Source organism: Stegostoma tigrinum, chromosome 13 (assembly GCF_030684315.1).
Source record: "Stegostoma tigrinum isolate sSteTig4 chromosome 13, sSteTig4.hap1, whole genome shotgun sequence".
NCBI lineage: Eukaryota > Metazoa > Chordata > Chondrichthyes > Orectolobiformes > Stegostomatidae > Stegostoma > Stegostoma tigrinum.
Genome location: NC_081366.1, coordinates 9744851 through 9770285, shown reverse-complemented (window position 1 = coordinate 9770285; position 25435 = coordinate 9744851). Strand labels below are relative to the sequence as shown.

The 25435-nt window shown below is 45.2% G+C and overlaps 1 protein-coding gene across 2 annotated transcripts in view; it reads right to left on the bottom strand.

The window, feature by feature from the left end:
• The window catches only part of ndst1b (N-deacetylase/N-sulfotransferase (heparan glucosaminyl) 1b), a 91072-nt gene extending 66504 nt beyond the window's left edge, over window positions 1–24568 (bottom strand). Inside the window, exons 1-3 of one of the 2 annotated variants that reach the window (XM_048543798.2) lie at window positions 24453–24567; window positions 4252–4288; window positions 2493–3777 (exon numbers count right to left, since the gene is read on the bottom strand). In XM_048543798.2, coding sequence (XP_048399755.2) covers window positions 2493–3488 — 996 coding nt within the window. In that variant the 5' untranslated portion in view covers window positions 3489–3777; window positions 4252–4288; window positions 24453–24567. Of the gene's footprint in view, window positions 1–2492; window positions 3778–4251; window positions 4289–24452 lie in introns of both variants that reach the window. The other variant, XM_048543806.2, reaches the window with a different exon arrangement.
• Between the last annotated feature and the right edge of the window lie 867 nt (window positions 24569–25435).

The following is a 25435-nucleotide window of genomic DNA, read 5'->3' as shown; positions in this document are numbered from 1 at the left end:
CAGCATCAGAGGAAAGCTGACGTTTCAGGCCTAGACCATTCTCCAGCTTTTCTGCTCCTCTGATGCTGCTTGGCCTGCTGCGTTCATCCAACTCTACACCTTGTTATCTCGGATTCTCCAGCATCTGCAGTTCCTATTATTTCTGAAACAGCCTTGAATTAGTTACAGATAAGAATAAGATTAGTCCTCAGATGCAAGTATTCAATTGGGGAAAGGCTAACAGTGACAATATTAGGCTGGAACTGGGTAATGTCGATTGGGTGTGGCTGTTTGAGGATAAATCACATATGGCACGTCAGAATCTCTTAACGGCCAGTTGATTAGAGCTCAGAACCAGGATGTTCCAAGTGAAAATGAAGGATAAGGATAGGAAGACAAGAGAATCTGAGAACTTAGTTAGAGAGAGAAAGATGGCCTACGCATGTTTAAGAAACTGTAGTCAGACAGTGCCCTTGAAGTATCTAAAGGAAGCAGGAAAGAACTTACAACAAGGAATGAGAAAGGGCCATGAAATACCCTTGACAAACAGGATGAGGAAAATCTCAAGGCATTTTATATATAAATAAGAACAAAAGGGTTGCTAGGAAAAGGGTAGGTCTACTCAAGGACAAAGAAGGGAATTTACGCGTGGACCCGAAGGAAGTGAGTGAGGTCCATAATGAATACTTTACATCAGTATTCACCAAGGAGAAGGACATAGTGGATAACGAGTCTAGAGAGGGGTATGTTAATATTCTAGAGCATGTCAGTTGAAAAAAGGAGGAGGTGTTGGGTGTTTTGAAAAGCCTTATGTTCGACAAGTCCGCAGGATCTGATGGGATCCATTCTCAGACTGCTGAGGAAGGCAGGTGAGGAAATTGTTGGGGCCTGGGACAAAGCCTTTGTATCCTCTTTGGCCACAGGAGAGGCCCCAAGGTCTGGGGAATAGCCGATGTTGTTCCTTTGTTTAAGAAGAGTGACTGGGCTAATCTGGGAAATTACAGGCCAGTGAGCCTCATGTCAATGGTAGGAAAATTACTGGAGAAGATTCTTAGGGAAAAGGATTTACTCACATTCAGATTGTATGGAATTATTAGTTACAGACAGCGATAGGTTTTGTGCAGGGGAGGTCATGTCATTCAAATTTGATTGAGTTATTTGAGGTAGTGATTGATAAGGGCAGGGCATTGGATGTTGTCAACATGGAGGTTAGCAAGGCCTTTGACAAAGTCCCTCATGGCAGGCTGATACAAAAATTGAAATCACATGGGATCCACTGAGAGCAGGTAAGATGGATACAGAACTGATCTAGTCGTAGGAGACAGAGAGTAGCAATGGAAGAGTACTTTACTGACTGGAGATCTATGACCAGTGGTGTTCTGCAGGGATCAGTGCTGGGACCCCTGTTGCTTGTAATATATATAAATGACATGGAGGAGGCTATAGGTGGTCTGATCAGTAAGTTTGTGAATGACATAAAGGTTGGGAGAGCTGCAGATAGCGAGAAGGATTGTCAAGAGGGTACAGCAGGATATAGATAGGTTGGAGAATTGGGTGGAGGAATGGCAGAGGGAAATTAATGCAGAAAAATGTGAGTTGATGCATTTTGGAAGGTCTAAGGCAGGAGTGAAGTATACAGTAAAAGACAGAACCCTTAACAGCATCAACATACAGAGGATCTAGGCATACAGATCCACAGTGGCAACCCAAGTGGATAGGTAGTCAAGAAGGCATATGGAACACTTGCCTTCATTGATTAGGGCAAAGAGTATAAAAATTGGCAAGTAACACTGCAGCATTATAGAACTTCAGTGAGGCCACATTTGGAATATTATGTGTAGTTCTGGTTGCGACAGTATCGGGCAGATGTGGAGGCTTTAGAGAGGGTACAGAAACGGTTTAGCAGGATGTTGCCTGGTTTGGAGGGTAGTCGCTATGAGGAGAGATTGGACAAACTTGGTTTGTTTTCACTTGAACATCAAAGGCTGAGGGGCGACCTGATAGATATTTACAAAATTATGAGAGGGAGGGATAGAACGGATAGTTGGAGTCTTTCGCCCAGGGTAGAAATTTCAAATACTCAAGGACATAGGTTTAAGGTATAAGGGGGTGGATTTAATGGAGGTATGAGAGGTGAGTATTTTTTTACAGGTGGGAGATAATTTCCTGCAATGTGCTGTCAGAGAAGGTGGTGGATGTGGATACAATAGCAATGTTTAAAACATGTCTTGACAGACAAATGAATAGACAGGGAATAGAGGGATACAGGCTGCACAAAGGCAAAGGGATTTCAGTTTAGAAAGGCACCATATGTCAGTGCAGGCTTGGTGAGCCAAATGTCCTGTTTCAGCGCTGTTCTGTTCTTTGTTCTTTGATAGAGGTTACAAAGATATGCCTGTATCAGCCAGTAATCGAGAAACCCCAGCTCAGAAATGACACAATAAATGCCGGTCTAGCCAGCAATGCGCAAATCCCATGAACAGACAAAGAAAATAGAAGAGGAAACTGGTTACCTTCACATCTTCTGCCTTCATCCTGGTCCCCTCTTTGCCAACAAAGATGTCATCGATGTCCACTAAAATATACCTGTCCAACGGGAGAGATAACCTCTTCCCTGTTAGAAAGGAGACAGCATCTACAAAGACAAGCTTGTGGAGCCAGAAGTTCATGTTGTTTCCAAACAGCACTCGCTGTATGCCATCATGGAGGCCCAGGTCCTGGACTACAGTCGTGTGACGAGCAGCATCCACCTCCATGTGCAGGATGTTCTCAGCAGATTTGGTCTTGGCGAGCAAAACGGGCTCGTAAGTTGAATGGTTGGACTGGAAAACAGTCCAGTCATCTCCTGGCAGGAAGCCCTTTTCTACCTCCTTTGCTTTTGTGATGTAGAGAAGTGGTGATTTGGGGTTAATGCTGCAGTCTTTGAGGCCCAGATTAGAGTGAAGGTACAGAGGGAATCCCTTCAGCTGGGCACTGAGCAAACTATTTTCATTCGCTTTGAAGAAGCCAATTATGCCAACACTGTACTCGATGCAGTACTTATCAAGCAGCTCCCTGTTCCAAGCATCCAAGTTCACATACTTCAAAATGTTCTCGTATATGACAAGGACAAAGCGGCCTCTGTCCTCATCTGTCAACGTGGGCATGTCACCCTTGCCCGGTGCGATTTCTGTGTGGTACTTGAACCGACTGGTCTCCAGGATGGCCACTATCTCCTGCCCCAGTTGGGTGTACATGCTTTCAACAAAGACCAGGACCACAGGGTCAGTGCGAGAGACATCCACTGGCTTCATAGGTTTAGTTGGGAATAGTCTGGACGGAGTGACTCTGGAATCATCACAGTTGAGCTGCTGGGCATCACTGGAAGGCTCTGTCTCTTGTTTGGTTCCGATGTACAGGTAATAGGCAGAGATGAACACAGTAACCATGCAGAAGGCAAACAGTAACAAAAGTACACCTTGTAATGTGAGCTGTCGAAATAGTCGGCGCAGTTTGCTCAGGAAACTCATGCTTTATGTCCTCCCTTTTCTGAGATTTAAAGTAGCGCGGTTGTTTCTGCTTTTAGAGAATAAAAATCTTCCTTCTTGCATTTCATGTCACCATTGCAAATCATTTACAGTCACTCAAGTCTGGGAGCACAAGGTTCTCTTTGGGTTAACACACAGCTGAACAGGGTGAGTGCCTACTCCCTCAGCTCAAGGCTTCAACCACTGAGTGTGACCTAGGAGCCCCTCGGTTGAGAGTGAGCCACAAGAGAAAGTTGTGAATCTCAAACATCGATGAGACGGTTCAAGATAACTGGAAGAGATGAGAACAGGCACCTTGGAATGAAGACAGAAAACTAGCCAGGCACACACAAGATATCACTTACTCACAACCTGGGTTTCTGGTATCTAGAGTAGTTGACAGATTGAACACATCATCAAACAGCCCTGTCGCTACTTTCCAAAGCTCAACAACAGTGATTTAGAACTTAATGAGTTCAACCGCACAACATGTGATCCTCGGCTTCAATGTAAAACACAGAGTGCCATTCACCTTTTGTGTTCATTCTGTACATTAAGGAGATATGAAGTTTGCATAAGCTGAAATAGTCATAATTGTTCATGGTTTTCAGCATTTTATACTTTATTCTGATTCTCCCAAACGATGTTATGAATTATGATTATGGATTTTATTTGTATCATCATCACAATTTGGCAACTGCCGAATCAGTTATCATCTGTTTTGTTTTTTGTACAATTTAGATGAAAGTTTTCATAAATAACTTACCAGTTTTGAAGCATAAATGGTTTACATCTTTTTGGGCCTAATGCAAAAGAAGGGTAGGCACGTTATTGCCATTTTATGGCTATACAACTGATAAGACCATAAAAAATAAGAACATGAATAGCTTGTTCAATCCCTCAATCCTGCTCTACCATTCAGTACGATAATGGCTGATCCAATATCCCTCCCAAACACTTTCCTGCCCTTTTCCAATAATCCTTGATTCCCTGAGGGATCAAAGGTCAATTCATCTATCTCAGCCTCAAACATACACAAGCACTCTGTTCTCTCAAGTGTCTGTGGCAAAGAACTCCACAGACTTCTGAGTGAAGAAATTCCACCTCATCTCAGTTTTAAATTGATGCCCCCTTTAATCAGAGACTATGCCCTCTAGCCCTAGACTCTTCTATGAGGGGAAACATCCTCTCAGCATTGACTCTGTCAAGCCCCTTAAGAAGCCTAATAAAAACCAACAGAACTACAGATGCTGTAAATCAGAAACAAAAAACATAAATTGCTCGAAATGCTCAGCAGGTCTGAAAGCATCTGCAAAGAGAAATCAGAGTTAACATTTGGGGTCCAGTGACTCTTCCTCAGAGCTGATGGCAGTTAGGAAAATGCCAGTTTCTATGCAGAGGCAGGGTGGGGGAAAGGAGTGAAGAGCAAACGATAGGTGAGGATAGTGCCCGAAGAGAGAGAAGAATACTTGGACAGACAAAGGACCGAACAACAATCTGGCTAGGAGGGTGAATAGCTATTAATGGAGACTGTCAATAGCTCACAATGGTTTGTGTGTAATAGCAGTCAATGTGATCACAAGGCCATGTGGGGTAGGGGACTCTGGCATGGGGGAGTTCAAGCCCTAAACATAATGAACCTGATATTGAGTCCAGAAAGCTGCAGGGTCCCCAAGAGGAAAATGAGGTGTTGGTCTTCCAGCTTGCATTGAGATTTGCTGGAATACTGCAGAAAGTCTGAGACAGGGATGTTGGCCAGGGAACAGAGTGGTATGTTGAAGTGGCAAACAACTGGAGGATCAGGGTCAGTTTTGCAGGCAGATTGTAGATGTTCTGTGAAACGGTCACCCAGTCTATGCTTATTTCCCCAACGTACAGGAGACCACATTGTGAGAAGTGAATGCTTGCTTGAACGCCTTGGAAGTAGGGGGGAGGGATCACAGGTCACCTGGTTCTGAGGTAGGAATTCTACCGCTACACCACAAAAGCCCCTCAATGGAAACCCATGAAATAATTAAAGGATTTTATTACATCTCTAATAATGGATTGTTCCAGTTTAAACAGTTGGGGAAGACTAGAACACAGAGGATTAAACCGAGACAGGGTAGGAAAAAGCTGAATGTTGAGCAATTCCTTATTTCACCCAGAGCACAGACATTCTCTGAAATCACTGTCTACCTGGTGGGTGCTCACTGCAAAGGATTCTGGACCTCTCCCTAACTGGTGCAGACTGCAGCTGGTTAAGTGTCATTATGCGTATATCTTGAGCCACATGATCTTCTGGGCTGGTTTCATTCACCTGGCTAGGTTGTCGATGATAGCAACAGGAAGGATTTCTAAAACTTTTATGAACTGCAGAGAGAAGCATTTCTACAGTCATCATTTCCCTTCAACAACACCTCTTAAACTTGCCTCAGAATGACCTTACACATCTGGAAAATGTGTAGTGCTGTGTTCCTCTTTTCAGGAAGGATATGTTAAATTCAAGGCAAATCTGTAAGTAAAAGTCTAATGATGACCATGTAACCAGTGTCGATTGTCATAAGAAACCATCTGGTTCTCTAATGTCCTTCAGAGCCTCAGTGGGACCTTCTGGATATGGCATTGGCCTTCTAAAATAGGAATTTATCCATGGGTTTGAGTCCCAACTAGGGCACTTGGTTTTATGAGAGCTTTGATGGACCAGTGATTGCTGTCCCTGCCTTTATGTCAGGAGGTCCAGACTCAGGTTCTGGCTGCTCTGATTGTGTTTTAACCTGTCCCAACCGGTTGATTAAAAGCTGCTTTAGAAGCGGTTCAGAAAGAAAAATTCACTCAACTTCTTCCTGAGACAGAGGGGTTGTCTTTGGAGGAAAAGTTGGATCTATACTCATTGAGGTTTAACGGAATGAGAATTAATTGTGAACAGATTGTGAAGGGACTTGATAGAGCAGAAGCAGAGAGGATCTTTCCTCTTCTGGGGATATCTAGAACTAGGCAGGCCAGTTTCAAAATAGGGAACTTCCCAATCAATATGGAATTGCAGAGGGATTTCTTCTGTTAGAGGATTATTAGTCTGAGAAATTCTCTCCCCATACAATCAGTGGAGGCTGGATCATTGAAAGACTGAATGAGGAACTGGTTTAATTAGTAAGGAAGTTAAGGATTATGGGGGACCAGGAGGGACTGCGCTGAGGCCAAAATGGTATCAGCCATTATCTAATGGTGCAGTAGGTTCAAGGGCCCAAATGGACTGCTCCTCCTATTTCTTCTGATGTTAAGGTGTTAACAATCTCAAGGATACCCCCCTAGTTGCATCCCGTTTACACCTGGAAATATCTTGGCACTGGGTCAACATTCCAGAGCTGCTGTTTGTAATGGCGTTGTACTCTACCTACAAAATGTTCGAGAAAGCAGCTCACCACCACTTTCTCAAATGCGTTTTGGGATGGGCAATTAATACTGAATACAAAATTGGCTTGACAGAAGGAGACAGAGGGTGGAGGGCTGTTGTGCAGCCTGGAAGCCTGTGACCAGCAGTGCTTCACAGGAATTGGTGCTGGGTCTGCTTTTGTAATTTATATAAATGATTTGGATGAGAATTGAGGAGGTATGGTTAGTAAGTTTGTAAATGACGTCCAAATTGGTGCTTTAATTGACAGTGGAGAAGGCTATCTCAGGTTACAAAGTGTTCATGATCAACTGAGCCAATGGGCTGAGGACTAGCAGATGGAGTTTAATTTGGATAAATGTGAAGTGTTGCACTTTGGTAAAACAGAAAAGGGCAAGACTTATACAGTAAACAGCAGGGCCTCGGTAGTAGTGTCAAACAGAGAGGCTGAGGAGTTCAGATGCATGGTTCTTTGAAAGCTGCATCTCAGGTAGAGAGGATTTACGAAGGTACTCAGCATGCTTGCCTTCATTGGTTAGACCATTTACTATTTCTTTCTTCTTCATTCATTCATGGGATGAGGGTGTCACTGGCCAGGCAGCATTTATTACCCATCCCTAATTGCCCAGACGGCAGTTCAGAGTCAACCACATTGCTGTGGGTCTGGAGTCACATGTAGGCCAGGCCAAGTAAGGATGGCACTTTCCTTCCCTAAAGGACATTAGTGAACAATGTTTTTCCAATAATCGACAATGTGTTCACGGTCTTCATTCTTAATTCGAGATTGTTATTTTATTCAAATTTCACCATCTGCTGTGGCAGGATTTGAACCTGGGTCCCCAGGAATGTTATCTGGGTCTCTGGATTAACAGCCCAGCAATAATACCACTGGACTGGCCATTGGAGTTGGGACATCACATTGCAGTGAGGGCACGTTAGGACTACAGTGTACAGTTCTGGTTGCCCTGCATTCAGAATGATATTGTTAAATTGGAGAGGGTTCAGAAAAGATTTACCAGAATGTTACCGAGACTGGACAGTTGGAGTTATAAGGATTGGTTAGAGAGGCTGGGACTTTTCTCTCTGGAACACAGGAGGTTGAGGGGCGACCTTATACAGGTCTATAAAATCATGACGGCCATGGATAAGGTGAATAGCAAAGGTCTTTTCCCGCGGGTGGTTGAGTTCAAAACTGGGGGACATGCTTTTAAGGTGAGAGTAGAAAGATATAAAAAGGATCTGAGGAGCAACTTTTTCACACAGAGGGTGGCTCCTGTGTGGAATGAACTGCCTCACAAGTGGTAGATGCTGGTACAGTTACCATAGTTAAAAGACATTTAGATAGGAACATGATTCGGAAAGGTTCAGAAGAATATGGGCCAAATGCAGGCAACTGGGGACTAGTTCAGTTTGCGAAACTTGGGCAGCATAGATGAGTTGGACCGAAGGGTCAGTTTTGCTGCTCTATAATTCTATGGGGCTACATTGAAAAAAACACTCACTCCCAATATCTCTCTGATTGACATCTTCTGCGTCTCTACAAAGCCCATAATCAGAGTCCTCAACAAGTCCAGCGGACTTCTGTGGTGACTGAAATGATTTTAAAGGAACATGTTTTCACCAGATTCTTCTTTATCTTCACTCGAATTATTTTACTTTACTAGCATACACCCTGCCCAGGACCCTCTCCATCTTTTGACACTGGTCTTTCTCTGCTCCATCTTCCTCTGTGGCATTCTATTTGTTGCTATGCTCCTCCTCCCTGGAACTGCCCAAACTTTTGCCTACCCGGTTTTCAGACTCTTTCTAAAATCCACTATGAAACAAAAATGAAGTGCTGCAGAAGCTCAGCAAATCTGGTAGCACCTCTCTCTACAGATACTGCAAGACCTGCTGATTTTCTCTAGCACTCTGTTTTTGTTTCAGATTTCCCACATCCGCAGCTCCTTGTCTTTATTGAAATTCACTGTTTGAAGGTACTTTTTGGCATCATCCCAAATTGTAAAAAAACTGTATATGTATAGAGTGATACAGCATAGCAGAGGACCTTTGGTCCATCAAGTCTATGTCAGACTATTTACACTAGTCCCACTTTTGCGTGCCGGGCTCATAGCTTTGAATGTTATGACATTTCAAGCGCGCATCCAAGCACTTTTTAAAAGTTGTGAGCTTTCCTGCCTCAACTACCCTCCACACTCAGGGTGAAAAGATTTTTCTCAACTCGATTCTAAACCTCTTGTTTTCACTGTTGCTCCCTTGTTATTGACCCTCCAGCTAAGGGGAAGAGCTGCTTTCTATCTACCCTGTCTACGCCCCTCATGATCTCATACATGTCTGTCAGGTACCCCTCGCAGCACTGTCTGCTCCAAAGTAAACAACCCGAACTTCTCCAGCCTCTCTGCATCCCTAAACTGCTCTGTACTAGGCACCATCCTGGTGAATCTCCTCTGCACCACCTCCAGTGCAATCACACCCTTCCTACAGTGTGGTGACCAGAACTGCACACAGTGAAGCAGCGACAGCCTAACCAAATCTCTGTTTAGTTCCAACAGGACCTCCCTGTTCTAATTAATCTACGCTTCAACTGACAAAGGCTAGCATCCAGTACGCCTTCTTAAACATCCTGCTGCCTTCAGGAAGTAAATCTGCTTTAAAATTATTTTGCAGAGCATTTTTTAGAGGGACAAATGAAGCAAATGAGAAATTGATGAAATGTGCAGTAAATTTAAATGTTATGCCGCCTGCAGAGTATATTGATTGACAGCTCTCAGCAAAATTAATGTTGCATCAAAAGCCGGCAGTTTTGGGCAATGCCAAATATTAATTGAAGGAGCATTGCTGGGTTTGCAGAATTTGTACCAACGGATTAGATGTTGACGTCTGGAGGTGGTAGAGGAGTTTGCTTTTGGTTTCACAATTTAGGAGATTGGAGACTGAAATGGTTCGTTCAGAACTGATAGTGAAACCACAGACAAATTATTTTCACTTCTGCCTGTGATGACACACTACAGAGTGAACCCTACCAGCTCTATACGGAGAGCTGCAATCACATGCCTGTTCCCACTGCTAACACCTTTTTGCATTTGATGGACTGTTAATCCTGAGGAAGTGTAAGAAATCAGCATTTTCCATTCTCAGCACGTGCTGTATCTGCTGGAGAGATAATATCAGAGCAGACGCAAATAGGTCTCAGGGCCTTTGCATCCCAGGGAAGAAATTAACAATATTTATGTCATCTGCAGATGACTCCAATTATTTCCTTGACAGTGTCGCAGTTCTTTGCACTCTCCAATTATTAATACTCACTGATCTCTCCAGAATGACAAAAAAATTCTGTTTATTAACACAAATCTCAGTGTGTTCAAATGCTGCCTCACAGCGCCCGGGACCTGGGTTCAATTCCAGCCTCAGGCGACTGTCTGTGTGGAGTTTGCACATTCTCCCCGTGTCTGCATGGGTTTCCTCCGGGTGCTCCGGTGTCCTCCCACAGTCCAAGATGTGCAGGCTGGGGTGGATTGGCCGTGCTAAATCACCCACAGTGTTCAGGGTTGCATAGACTAGATGGGTTATAAGGGGATGAGTCTGGCTGGGATGCTCCGAGAATCGGTGTGGACTTGTTGGGCCGAAGGGCCTGTTTCCACACTGTAGGGATTCTGAGATATCTAAGATATCTTCTAAAACAACCCTTACATTCAGAATCAGCCTAGTGAATCATCTCTGAACTGCTTCCAACGCAACTCTATTCTTCATTTCTCCATTTTATAATTTATTCCGAAAATCTGCAATGCTGGACTTTTTATTTGTCTACTTTTCTAAGAACTGTAACTGAAGAAGCTGTAGCTAGGGACTTTCTACCTAATTTGGTGCAGTAAGCAGTGACTTGTATGGTTTTTACTGTACTCATTTGAGTATATGTGACAATAAAGCTAATTCTAACTCTATCCCTCCTTAAGTAAGGAGATCAAAACTGTACACTGCAGTCCAAATGTGACCTCACCAATGCCTTGTAGAGTTACCACAAGGCTTCTCTACTTCTGCAGAAGGATCTTTGGACCTGAAACATTAACTCTGCTTCCTCTCCACAGATGCCGCCAGACCTGCTGAGATTGCTCAGCAATTTCTGCTTTTGTTTCTGATTTGCAGCATCCGCAGTTCTTTGGTTTACTTTGTCTCTTTGCTCTGACTTTCTGGAGTAAACTTTATATCGGCTGCACAATTCTCACAATTTCAGCCCATCTAAAGTCGTTCAGCGGTGAGATCGGTAGCAGGATGTTGCTTTCCCACAGTCAATGCAGAGAAACACAGTCAGCGGCATGTGGGCTGAGTGTTTAACTGCGTACTCAAACTTTGGCTCAACTTATTGAACCGTTTATGTATTTACATCAAACGTACTACCAACCCCAACATGACATTAAGTGTCAAATCCTGCACATTTGAAAAGGGAGCAGGACTCTCAAGACCTGCAGAGGAGTTTGGAAAGCCCATTTCAGAAGGGAGGCTGCACTAATTAGTTCATTAAAAAGTTTAATTGACAGAGGATAAAGAATTCATGAGCTCCTATTGAGTCAGCTGCTGGAGACAGACAGTTCTGACTTGATCATTCCAGACATCCCGTACACAAACTACACAGCCGCACGGTCATGATACCAATTTGCAATGTGCATTTCCTATCCTCTTTCTCAGGATAATAGTTTCAGACAGGTATGAATTGGAAAGCTAAACAGGTCATGGGGATTGTATTGGCGTGACTTTATCAAACTGGAGTGCAAATGACTGAAATTTGATCAGAAATGTAGTGTGTTTTTCAAAAAAAAAATTGGGTTCTGATTTGCAAATTTCTGCCTTCCTTTATGAAAAGCAAGGACATATACTGATTCTGCAAGGTCACTGAGCTGGCCATTTTTCATGTCTAAGCTTATTGCAGAATGTCGGCAGGACAGAGATGGGGGAGGGTCATGAAAGACAGAGCCAAGCTCCATCATGTTGTTAATTGATATTCACACCTTCCCAGTAAGAGGCGAAGCATTTGTGATAAGGTTTGTGAATCATGACTGATGGTTCCATTCTTCAACCCAGGAACGTCAAGATCAATTCCAGCTGACAAAGGGGCTACACTCCAGAAGCTTGTGTTTTCAAATGAATCTTTTGGACTACAACCTAATGTGGTTTCTCAGTTAATGCACAGCACTGAACAGGCATCCAATCTTGGACCTTCTCATTTTGCACATCCTAGTCCCAGTAGGCAGTGCATATAACATATCAGCTCACCAGAAAACTTTAGAGCGTCTTAAATGTCAATTTTATTTAATTCCTAGGACATAGGTGTTGCTGGCTGGGCCAGCATTTTTACTCTCCATCCCTAATTGCCTACGATAAGGTGGTGCTGATCTGCCTTCTTGAACCAATACAGTCTATATACTGTAAAGGTATCCAAAGTGCTGTTGGAGATGGAGTTTCAGGATTTTAATCCAGTGACAGCGATGGAACAGCAATATATTTCCAACGCAGGATGGTGAGTGGCTTGGAGGGGAATTTACAGGGGGTGGTGTATCTGCGGCTCTTGTCCTCATAAATGGAAGTGGTGGTTCAGCCTGTTGTTACTGTGTCGGTGGTAGACGGAGTGAATTGTTACGGATGCGGTGTCTATCAAACAGGCTGCTTTGTCCTGGATGGTGCCAGGCTTCTTGAGTGTTGTTGGAGCTGCCCCCACATGGGGAGTATTCCAGCACACTCCTGATGTGTGCCAGTAGGGGCGGCACAGTGGCTCAGTGGTTAGCACTGCAGCCTCACAGCACCAGAGACCCGGGTTCGATCCCACCCTCAGGTAACTGTCTGTGCGGAGTTTGCACATTCTCCCCATGTCCGTGTGGGTTTCCTCCGGGTGCTCCAGTTTCCTCCCAAAGTCCAAAGATGTGCAGGCTAGGTGGATTGGCCATGCTAAATTGCCCGTAGTGTTCAGGAGTGTGTGGGTTATAGGGGGATGGGTTTGGGTGGAATGCTCCAAAGGGCAGTGTGGACTTGTTGGGCTGAAGGGCCTGTTTCCACACTGTAGGGAACCTAATCTAATCTAAACAAGGCACAAGTTAGGACCAGAGTTGCCACTCATTTTCTCTTTGGCTGTACTGAGGTCGGGGTTCATAGTATCATACAATCTCTACAGTGCGGAAGCAGGCCATTCAGCCCATCAAGTCCACACTTACGCCCACTCCCCTATCGGTGTAACTCTGCCTTTCCCATGGTCAATCCACCTAACCTGCACATCCCTGGACACTGTGGGCAATTTAGCACAGCCAATCCACCCTAACCTGCACATCTTAGGGCTGTGGGAGGAAACCGGAGCACTGGGAGGAAACCCACGCAGACACAGGGAGAATGTGCAAACTCCACACAGACAGTTGCCAGAGGGTGGAATCGAACCCAGATCCCTGGCTCTATGAGGCAGCAATGCTAACCACTGAGCCACCGTGCCACCCAGGCCTGGCAGTTCTGGAAGTCAGGGCCAGGATTAACATGTTTGGAACCTTGGAGGGAGCATTGGTTAAGGCTGCGATGCAGATTTAAGGAGGATGTCGAGACTTTGAGTCTGTTTTCAATTAAAGCACTGCAGAAATAATAACTCCTGTTAGAAATAATTATGTTTTGGCCAATCAGGGTCAACTTGCTAACCAATCAGTATCCTTTATCTCATGCTGTAAGGTCCTTTTATTTATTTTTCATAGGATGTGAGTGTCACTGAACAGGCCAGAATTTATTACCCTTACCTAATGCATCAAGGGGCAATTAAGAGTCAGCCACATTGCTGTGGGCCTGGAGTCACATGCAGGCCAGACCTGGTAAGGCAGATTTCCATCCCGAGGACATTAGTGAACCAGATGGGTTTTTAACCACAATCAAAAACAGTTTCATAGTTGCCTTAGGACAGGTTTTTATTGGCTTCAAATCTCTCTATCCGACACGGTGGGATTTAAACCCATGCCCCCAGAAAATTGGTTTGGATTTCTGGGTAACCAGGCCAATGACGTCACAACTGCACCACACCACCTCCCCTTGATGACATCCTGATGAGCCTGAGGCAAAATACTTCAACCATATATAAGACTTCTTCAGCAGTTCTCAAATTTTGTATCACCAATTGATTATTTAAGGGAATGGTCGGGAGAGGGGGTCAGTGAAATGAAAACCTGGCACTGTGCCAGCAAAACCTGCCTGTCTGCTCCCTCAAGTCTCTATGTGTCCATTGTGTTGTTAAATATCCCAAAAGGCGCAATTTGAGGACAATTTCTAATTAATGTGTTTCAAGGCGTTTTTACACACTCCTGGAGCAAGTGGGATTTGAACTTGGTCCTTCTGGGACAGAAGCAGGGACCCTACCGCTAAATTCTAAACAATTTCAATACTTTACAAATTTCTGAAGAAGGGTCCTGACCAGAAACGTCAAGCTTTCCTGCTTCTCTGATGCTGCTTAGTCTGCTTAGTCTGTTCATCCAGCTCTGCACCTTGTTATCTACACATTGATATAAAGTGTGAAGCTGGATGAACGCAGCAGGCCCAGCAGCATCTCAGGAGCACAAAAACTGACGTTTTGGGCCTAGACCCTTCATCAGAGAGGGCGATGGGGTGAGGGTTCTGGAATAAATAGGGAGAGAGGGGGAGGCGGACCGAAGATGGAGAGAAAAGAAGATAGGTGGAGAGGAGAGTATAGGTGGGGAGTTAGGGAGGGGATAGGTCAGTCCAGGGAAGACGGACAGGTCAAGGAGGTGGGATGAGGTTAGTAGCTAGGAAATGGAGGTGCGGCTTGGGGTGGGAGGAAGGGATGGGTGAGAGGAAGAACCGGTTAGGGAGGCAGAGACAGGTTGGACTGGTTTTGGGATGCAGTGGGGGGAGGGGAAGAGCTGGGCTGGTTGTGTGGTGCAGTGGGGGGAGGGGACGAACTGGGCTGGTTTTGGGATGCGGTGGGGGAAGGGGAGATTTTGAAGCTGGTGAAGTCCACATTGATACCATTGGGCTGCAGGGTTCCCAAGCGGAATATGAGTTGCTGTTCCTGCAACCTTCGGGTGGCATCATTGTGGCACTGCAGGAGGCCCATGATGGACATGTCATCTAAAGAATGGGAGGGGGAGTGGAAACGGTTTGCGACTGGGAGGTGCAAGTTGTTTATTGCGAACCGAGCGGAGGTGTTTTGCAAAGCGGTCCCCAAGCCTCCGCTTGGTTTCCCCAATGTAGAGGATGCCACACCGGGTACAATGGATACAGTATACCACATTGGGATATGTGCAGGTGAACCTCTGCTTAATATGGAAAGTCATCTTGGGGCCCGGGATGGGGGTTAGGGAGGAGGTGTGGGGGCAAGTGTAGCACTTCCTGCGGTTGCAGGGGAAGGTGCCAGGTGTGGTGGGGTTGGAGGGCAGCGTGGAGCGAACAAGGGAGTCACAGAGAGAGTGGTCTCTCCCGAAAGCAGACAAGGGTGGGGATGGAAAAATGTCTTGGGTGGTGGGGTCGGATTGTAGATGGCAGAACCAGCCCAGCCTGTCTCTGCCTCCCTGACCTGTTCTTCCTCTCACCCATCCCTTCCTCCCACCTCAAGCCGCACCTCCATTTCCTACCTACTAACCTCATCCCACCACCTTGACCTGTCCGTCTTCCCCGGACTGACCTATCCCCTCCCTATCTCCCCACCTATACTCTCCTCTCTACCTATCTTATTTTCTCTCCACCTTCAGTCCGCCTCCCCCTCTCTCCCTATTTATTCCAGAACCCTCACCCCATTCCCCTCTCTGATGAAGGGTCTAGGCCTGAAACGTCAGCTTTTGTGCTCCTGAGATGCTGCTTGGCCTGCTGTGTTCATCCAGCTTCACACTTTATTATCTTGGATTCTCCAGCATCTGCAGTTCCCATTATCTCTATCTACACATTGACTTCTTTTTATTCATTCATGGGATGAAGGTTTCATAGCCATCCCTAATTGCACAGAGGGCAGTTAAGAGTCGACCACATTGCTGTGGAACTGGAGTCACATGTAGACCAGACCATGTAAGGATGGCACTTTCTTCCGACCAGACCAGGTAAGGATGGCACTTTCCTTCCCTAAAGGGCATGAGTGAACCAGATGGGTTTTGCTGATAATCAGCAATGGATTCATGGTCATCATCAGACTTTTAATTCCAGATTTCATTTTATTGAATTCACATTCCACCAGTTGCTCTGGCAAGATTTGAACTTGTGTCCCTGGAACATTACCTGGGTCTTTGGGTTAATCATCCAGCAATAATACCACTAGGCAGCTGTCTCCCATGTTGTTCTGGAGCAAATGGGTCTTGAACCTAGGCCTCCTGGCTCAGAGCTAGGAACACTACCACAGAGCCACAAGCACCCCAAGTCCAGTTTGAAGAGGATCGGGCCTTCCCAGAGGCCTGACAAGAATTTCTCCAGCAACCAACAGCGTTTTGGCCTCCCTGTTTTTTGTGGGATCTTTGCTGAGCAAAGTGGAGTGGCTCAGTGTTTAGTACTGTTGCCTCACATCACCAAACACCCAGGTTCAATTCCAGCCTCGCACGATTGTCTGTGTGAAGTTTGCAGGCTCTTGCCGCGTCTGTGTGGGTTTCCTCCGGGTGCTCTGCTTTCCTCCCACAGTCCAAAGATGTGCAGGTTAGGATGGATTGGCCAAGCACATAGTGTCCAGGGTTGTACAGGCTAGACAGGTCAGTCATGGGAATTGCAGGGACGTAGAGGTATAGCTGGGAGGTGGGTCTGGGTGGGATGCTCTTCGGAGGGTCGGTGTGAACCTTTTGGGCTGAATGGCCTGCTTCCACGCTGTAGCGATTCTATGGCATGAATATACTCTGTCTGTATCCATGCATGAAGAGTCACACATTATTCTCACATGAAGCTGCTTCTGGAAACCTCTGGGACGTGTGGAGGAAGCTGGCTCTTGTCCAATTTAAGCTTTCATATTGAAATCTCCCGAATGCGCCATCACCCAGAAAGTCAGATGGAAAGAGAGTGGAGAAGAGTTTCTCACTGCAATAAGGTTGATCCCACACCAATAAAATGAAAATCCTTTGATAAATGGAAAAAAAACACAGCATCACTGAACACATCAGTGAGTTTGCAATGAGAGGGGATTTTTTTTTGCCATGCCATGCAGCTTTAATGAATACTCCCCCAGCCACACGAGTCTCAGAATGGCAATTAGAAGCAGCACCAATTTATCTTAGAAAATGCCACTGCAAAAGGCATCATCAACCCAGCTGCATTTATCTTGGCTCGTGACAGAGAGGGTACAGTCCCCAAAGCATCATAAAAAATTCTGCGGTTATAAATACTCCAAGATCAGTCCGGTAAACTTCATTTATTACTGAGAGCGGTGTTTCAGGAAATTCTTTCAGTGGAGAAATCTGCCAGCCAACACAGATCGACTGGTTTGATGTGACATCCCAGCTGCTGTCTGGAAAATAATCAAGGAATTTTCACAAAAGGGGAAGAGACTCAGTGCTGGCTTCATTCAGCACGGTATTAGTGATGCACGCTCATTTGCACAGATCCTACTTCAAAGCTGCACCGCTCAGTATGTGTAGATCCCCTGAGGAAGCAGTGAAAACTACATGCTTCTCTGGGTTCCCTCAACAATAAAGAGACCTGCATTAACCCAGTGCTTTTCACTACCATCGGACACCACAGTATGTTTTATAACCAATGGAGTATTTGCTGAATCTAAGTGATAATGGGAACTGCAGATGCTGGAGAATCCAAGATAATAAAATGTGAGGCTGGATGAACACAGCAGGCCCAGCAGCATCTCAGGAGCACAAAAGCTGACGTTTTGGGCCTAGACCCTTCATCAGAAATGTGCTCCTGAGATGCTGCTGGGCCTGCTGTGTTCATCCAGCCTCACATTTTATTATTTGCTGAATCTAATCCTTGTTTGGACATGGAAACTCAGCAGCCAAAATTCATCCAGCAAGATCCCACAACAGCAATCTTTAAACATTTATTTGTGGGATGATGGTGTCATTGGCTGGCATTGGCAGTCATTGCCTATCCTTGGCTGTCCTTAAGAAGTTGGTGGCAAACTGTCTTCCTGAGCTGATGCAGTCTATGTGCTGTAGGTAGACCCAATACGCCATTAGGGAGGGAATTCCAGCATTTTGACTTGGCGACAGTGAAGGGACAGTGATAAACTTCCAAGTCAGGATGGTAAGTGGCTTGGAGGGGATCCTGAAAAGGTTGGTACTTCTGGACAGAAGTGGTCATGGGTTTGGAAGGTGCTGTCTGAGGATCTTTGGCGAATTTCTGCAGTGCATCTTGTAGATAGTACACACTGCTGCTACTGAGTGTCGGTGGTGGAGGGAGTGGATGTTTATGAATGCGGTGCCAATCAAACAGGCTACTTTCTCCTGGATGGTGTGAAGCTGTGAGTGTTTTGAAGCTGCACCTATCCAGGCAACTGGGGAGTATTCCATCACACCCCTGATTTGTACCTTGTAGACGATGGACAGGCTTTGGGGAGTCAGGAGGTGAACTACTTGCTACAGTGTTTCTAGCCTCTACCCCACTCATGTAGCCACTATATTCGTGTGTTGAGTCCAGTTGAGTTTCTGGTCAATGGTCACCCCCAGGATGTTGATAGTGCGTGATTCAGTGATGGTAATGCCATTGATTGTCAGAGAAGGTTGTCTCTTACTGGAGATGGCTATTACCTGGCAAGTGTGTGGAGCGAATGTTACTTGCCACTTGTCAGCCCAGGCCTGGATATTGTCCAGATCTTGCTGTACTTGAACATGGACTGATTCAGTGTCTGAGGATTTTAATGGCAGGAGACAGACAGTGATGGTGGAGGGTTCTTTTTCGGACTAGGGGCCTGTGACCAATGGTATTCCACAGGAATTGGTTCTGGGTCCTCTTTTATTTATATATATTTATTCATTTATATATTTATATCAATGACCTGGATGAAAATATAGAAGCCATGGTTTTTTGGATGCCACCAAACTTGGCATTCATTAGAGAGAAGAAGGTTGAGAGGTGACTTAATTGAAACATATAAAATAATCAGAGGGTTAGATGGGGTGGATAGGGAGAGCCTTTTTCCTAGGATGGTGACGGCGAGCACGAGGGGGCATAGCTTTAAATTGAGGGGTGAAAGATATAAGAGAGATGTCAGAGGTAGTTTCTTTACTCAGAGTAGTAAGGGAATGGAACGCTTTGCCTGCAACGGTAGTAGATTCGCCAACTTTAGGTACATTTAAGTCGTCATTGGATGAGCATATGGACATACATGGAATAGTGTAGGTTAGATGGGCTTGTGATCGGTATAACAGGTCAGCACAACATCGAGGGCCGAAGGGCCTGTACTGTGCTGTAATGTTCTATGTTCTATGGTAGGCAATGAAGAAGGTTTTCTAAGATTACACAGGGATCGCGATCAAATGGGTCAACGGACTGAAAAGTGGCAGATGGAGTTCAATCAGGATAAATGCGAGGTTTCGCATTTTGGTGCATCAGACAAAGGTGGGGCTTATAAAATTAATGGTGGGGCTTTGGGTGGTGTTGTAGAACAGAGGGACCTGGGGGTGCAGGTACATAATTCTTTGAAGTTTGCATCACACACAGACAGGAAGGTTAAAAAGGTGTTTGGCACACTTGTCTTCATTGCTTGGTCCTTTGAGTATATCAGTTGGGAAGTCATGTTGGGGCTGTACAGTACATTGTATTCCAGAAGAGGACTTGCCAATGTCCAGGTAGGCAGTGGTGGGGATTGGTCATGCTACCTGCACTTACGTATCACCATCCCATCTACCTCCCCAAGCCCACCCCTCCTCTCTCTATTTATTTCAGAGCTCTCTTCCCCCTCTCCAATTTCTGAAGAAGGGTCCTGACCCGAAATGTCAACTTCTCTGCTCCTCTGATGCTGCCTGGCCTGCTGTGTTCCTCCAGCTCCACACTGTGTTATCCCTGACTCCAACATCTGCAGTTTTTACTATCTTTGGTGGATTTAGTGATGTGTGATGAGGCAGACTTGATTAGTAAGCATGAGGTGAAGGAACCCTGACGGGGCGCTGACCGCAATATGATAGAATTCACCTTGCAGATGGAGAGGGAGAAGCTGGAATCAGACGTAATGGTATCACAATTGACAAAAGGTAACTATAATGACTCGAGGAAGGAGCTGGACGGATTTAACTGGAAGGGAAACCGAGCATGGAAGATAGCGAAGCAGCAATGGCAGGAGTTTCTGGGGATAATTCGGGAGGCACAGAGAAATTAATCCCAAGAAAGAAGAAACACATTTAAGGGAGGACAAGACAACCATGACTGACAAGGGAAGTCAGGGGCAGCATAAAAGCAAAAGAAAAAGCATACAATGTGGTGATGATTAGTGGAAAGCTAGAGGATTAAGAAGCCTTTATAAATCAGCAGAGGACAATTAAAAAGACAATGAAGAGAGAAAAGTGAACTATGAGAGTCAGTTGGCTGGTAGCATAAAAGACAATTGCAAGAGATATTTTTTAGATATATAAAAGAGTAAAAGACAGGCAAGAGCAGGACTGGGAATCTTGAAGTCACTGTCTGCAGGGGTAGGAGAGTAGGAACGCTCATAGGAGTTTAAAAGTATTTCGATGTGCACTTGTAACAGCAAGACATCCAAGGCAATGTACCAAGTGCTGGGAAATGGGATGAGGATAGATGGTTGTTTTTCACCAGTGCAGACGTGATGGGCTGAAGGGCCCTTTTCTAGTGTAGACCTCTTACAACTCTGACTCTATAAGACTTTCCTTTGTTGCAGGTCCCTATTGCTGGGGGAGCAGAGGAGGTTATGTTGGGATTAGATTCGGATTAGACTGTGGTCCTTTCACGTTGGGCAAAATTTGATGCCCAGGTTTGGAATGAGCTCACTTGTGGAAACCTGTTGATCCATGTATCAAGGTGACACGACAAGGAACAGTGGACGTAATCGAGAGAAAAACAATTACAGCTGTCAGTTGCTGAAGACAGATCATGCATTATCATGGACCAGTTTAATCGTAATTGAGTGAGTGAAAGCGATGTCACTGTTTTTGCAAGTCACTTTATAAAGAATGTTTCTTTTCTTTTTGCTGAGAAACTTTTTAAAAAAAACACATATTTAAGTAGTTTTCATAATCACAAGATGTCTCAAAGTGGACTGCAGTGGTTCAAGAAGGCAGCTCACCACCACCTTCTCAAGGGCAACTAGGAATGAGTAATAAATGCTGGCCCTGCCAATAATACCCACATCCTACAAATGAATAGACGAAACAAAGTGCTTCACAGCCAGTGAAATGTCGCCACTGTGCAATGTCGGAAACGTTGTGACCAATTGTATAGCAAACTTCTTCAAGCAGCAATGGAATACTGACCAAATGCGTTAAAATCCAAAAGAACTGCAGGTCTGGCAGCATCTGTGGAGAGAAATCAGAGCTATTGAAGTGTCACGCAACACGAAATGTTAACTCTGATTTCTCTCCACAGATGCTGCCAGACCTGCTGAGCTGATCCAGCAATTTCTGTTTCTGTGACAGAATGCGTTTACTGATTTTGAATGAGGGACAAATATTGATCCCAGAACACTGGGGAGAATTCACAGAAACATAGAGAATAGGAGCAGGAGTTGCCCACTTGGCCCCTTGAGCCTGTTTCACCGTTCGATATGATCATGGATCATCATCCAACTCAGTCCCCTGTCCCCATTTTCTCCTTTTGATCCCTTTAGCCCTAAGATTCATATCTAACTGGTTCTTGAAAATACTCAATGTGTTGGCCTTGGCCACTTTCTGTGGCAGAGGATTCAAAGGCTCACCACTCTCTGGGTGAAGACATTTCTCCTGATTTCAGTCCTAAATGGCCTTCCCCATATTCTAGACTCCCAGGTCATCAGGAAAATCCTTTGACCATGTCTAGTCATGTTTTTATAGGTTTCTATGAGATTACCAGACCTCCTCTCATTCTCCTATTTTCAAAATAGCACCTGGGGATAACCTATATTTACCAAAGCTGGCGGCAGTGCCTTGTTTTAATGCCTCATCTGAAAGGCAGCACTTCCAACAGCGCAGCACTGCCTTGGTGGTGGAGTGTCAGCTTTGATTTTTCCGCCGAACGCCCTAAATTAGGACTGGAATTCAGAGCCTTGTGGCCCAGAGATGGGGTCCAGTTAGCTGGGTTGGAATCCAGAGCAATGTTGAGTAAGGTGGGTTCAATTCTTGTGCCAGCTAGGGTTAACATGAGGGTTCTGCCTTCTCAGCCCAGCCCCTTGCTTGAGGTGCGGTGACCCTCAGGTTAAACTGACCACCAGACTTCTCTCTCTGTCTGATGAGAGAGTGGTTCCCTGGGACTTCGGTGACTTGATCTTTACAGCGCCAGAAAAGGAATCAAGATGCACTGTTCAGAACAGAAACGCATTTGAGCAGTGTAAATTAGAAAACAATAGTTGAATTTTTTAGGTAAAATCAACAACATTGCTGTTCCAAAGCCACCATTCCTAAAAGATTTTGATGCCAACCTCAATGACAGGAGTGATCTTGCATTCTGTTTTATTTAATGCAATACAACTTTGGACTAAACTGAACTCACTGTGTCAACCAAGACTCCCTCCTAGGTATCTTCACTCTCTGATGGATTCAGAGAAGATTCACCAAGTTCTTTCCTGGGATGAATCACGCAGAATTATGACTGTGGATAAAGTGGCCATTCAGCCTGACTCACCTAAGTGCCATTGTCTGAAATTCTTCCCGTTACCCTAAATATATTTCCGTTACAATCTAATTCACCTTGGAATACTTCAACATAACTAGTCTTGCGTACACTTCAGGATTTGTATTCCAGCCCTCAACTGTACCGAAGGGTTACAAGTCATTCAGTCAGTGACATAACTGATGACGGCAATAGGAAAAGTCAAGTTGGATATTTTAACAGGAACAAACACAGGAATTGCTGGGAAAGCTCAGCAGGTCTGGCAGCATCTGTGAAGAAAGAATCAGAGTTAACATTTCCCTGAATTGGAAAATACCATCAACTTTGCTTCTACATCCCAGCCTTTCCTCACTCTCATGTGGACGCTTCGCTTCCCTCATTCAACTGCTACAGATGGAGTACAATCCCTAGGGCAAGCTGGTGTCCATGTTCAGTGAAATGCTGGAATAAGTTAGTGCCTTCAGGCTTGGAAAGCTCTGAACGGCAGCAGAACAACTGGACCAACCACATCTCTCTCCAGGCTGAAACCCACCTGCCTCTCAGTGTAAAATTCCACCACATCCAGCCATCTTCAGCGATCTGCTCAGTTATCAGGGCCATCACCGAGCAGTCTGACTTAGTTATCATCAGGCATGTGGGCTTTTTTCATGTATTCTTTTCAGAGCAAGGCTAATGTTTATTGAACATCACTAATTGTCCTTGAACTCAGTGGTTCACCTGGCCATCCCAGAGGGTAGCTCCGTGGTTAACACTGTTGCCTCACAGCACCAGGGACCCCGGTTCGATTCCACCCTCGGCAACTGTCTGTGTGGAGTTTGCATGTTGTCCCAGTGTCTGCGTGGGTTTCCTCTGGGTGCTCCGGTTTCCTCCCACAGTCCATAGATGTGCAGGTTCAGTGGATTGGCCAATGTAAAACTGTCCATGGGTTAGCCACGGGCAATAACGAGTTACAGGGAAAGGGCAGGGGATGGGTCTGAGTGGGATGCTCTTTGGAGAGTTGGTGAGGACTCGATGGGCTGAACGGCCTGCCTCTACATTGTAGGGATTCTGTGATTCAACTACATTGCAGTGGGTCTGGAATCACACATTGCCTAGACTGGGTAAGGTCAGAAAAATTCCTTCCTTAAAGGGCATTAGTGAACCGGATGATAGCTTGACGATCACTATTACAGTGACAAGCTTTGGGTTCCAAATTCATAAGTGAATTGAAATGAAGTTCACGGCAATTGAACCAGTTTCCACAAAATGTTATCCTGAGCCTCTGGGTTACAATACCAATGAGACAGTCACCACATCACAGACTCCCCCCTGCAGCAACAAGTCCTGGATCTGAGTCCTATTCATTTCAAAGCATTAACTTGGTTTCTCTCCACAGATGTTGCTGGATTTCTCCGGCACTAACTGTTTTTGTTTCAGATTTCCAGCATCTGCAATATTTTGCTTTTTTGTGAGAGCCAAGTTAAGGGAAACAGAACTTTCTAAGCAGTTCCCCTCCTGTTTAACTCAGAGACACTCGGTCGAGGGGTTTGCCCGTTTTGAGGACCCGAAACGTTAACTCTGATTTTTTTTCTTCTTCACAGATGCTGCCGGACCTGCTAAGCTTTTCCAGCAAGTTCTGTTTTTGTTTGCATTGTAGGCTCCGTTCTTGCCTTTCCAGTCACTGCGACAGTCCTTGTGCAGAAATGAAGACCATCGCTTATGCTCAAACAGCTGCTGAAACGCTGACCCTGCACTTGGGCAAACTAGAAAATAGCAAATGATGCAACATCTGGATCAAAGCTTTGTCTGCTCAGCAGGATTCACCACGCCACGCATGTGAGATGGCGGGGGGAGAAAATTAACATGTCTTTATGTGTCTTGCAGTGCTGGCAATGCATTACATGACTACTCACCAAATCTTTGCAAGCCTTGCCAAGAAATTGGCAAGAAGGACTTATTTTCTTCATGACCATGCCAGTACAGTGGCAACGTCATTCCATCACAGGCAGGACCACACAACGTAGCGCTTCAGAGCAAGCGATCAGCTGAAATGCAGTGAAGGGGAAATTAGTTCTTCCACTGAGAAAAAAATTCTCCCTCAGACATCACTAAGATTCAGGTCCAAACTAAGACCATTAACCCCAACTTTCTATTTGTGCAGGAATTAGAATCATATTATATTTTCTGCTCCCCATGCAACATAGCCTCCCCAGACAGCCCAAATCTCTCTCTGCAGACCAGTCTGAAGCTGTTGTGACTCTAAACAGTCTGTGTCAGCAGGCTATTGCTTACAAGATCAGCTCATTTTTCCTGGAATTGGGCCACTAGTGACCAGATTTATTCAATTCACGGTTCGTCAGGGTGGGATTTGAACTCATTACCTCTCGGCCAACTCGAGGGCTGTATAGTCCATTATACTCTCAGGGGTTGCTGACATGATACAGTTTGATGCAGGAATGTAGGGGGAAGCACTGGAATGTCAAGAATTACTTCTGCCACAAAGAAAGCTCATTCAGGACACAGCAGTCATAGTCACTGAGTCATACAGCATGGAAACAGACCCTTCAATCCAACCCATCCATGCCAACCAGATATCCTAAATTAGTCTAGCCCCATTTGCCTGCATTCGGCCCATATCCCTCTAAACCCTTTCTATTTATATACCCCTACAGATGCCTTTTATATCTTGTAATTGTACCAGCCTCCCCCACTTGCTCAGGCAGCTCATTCCATACACACACCACCCTCTGTGTGAAAATGTTGGCTCCTAGGTGCCTTTTAAATCTTTACCCTCTCACCTTCAACCTATGCCCTCTAGTTTTGGAGTCTCCTACCCTGGAGAAAAGACCTAGGCAATACACCCTATCAATGCCCCTCATGATTTTATAAACCTCTG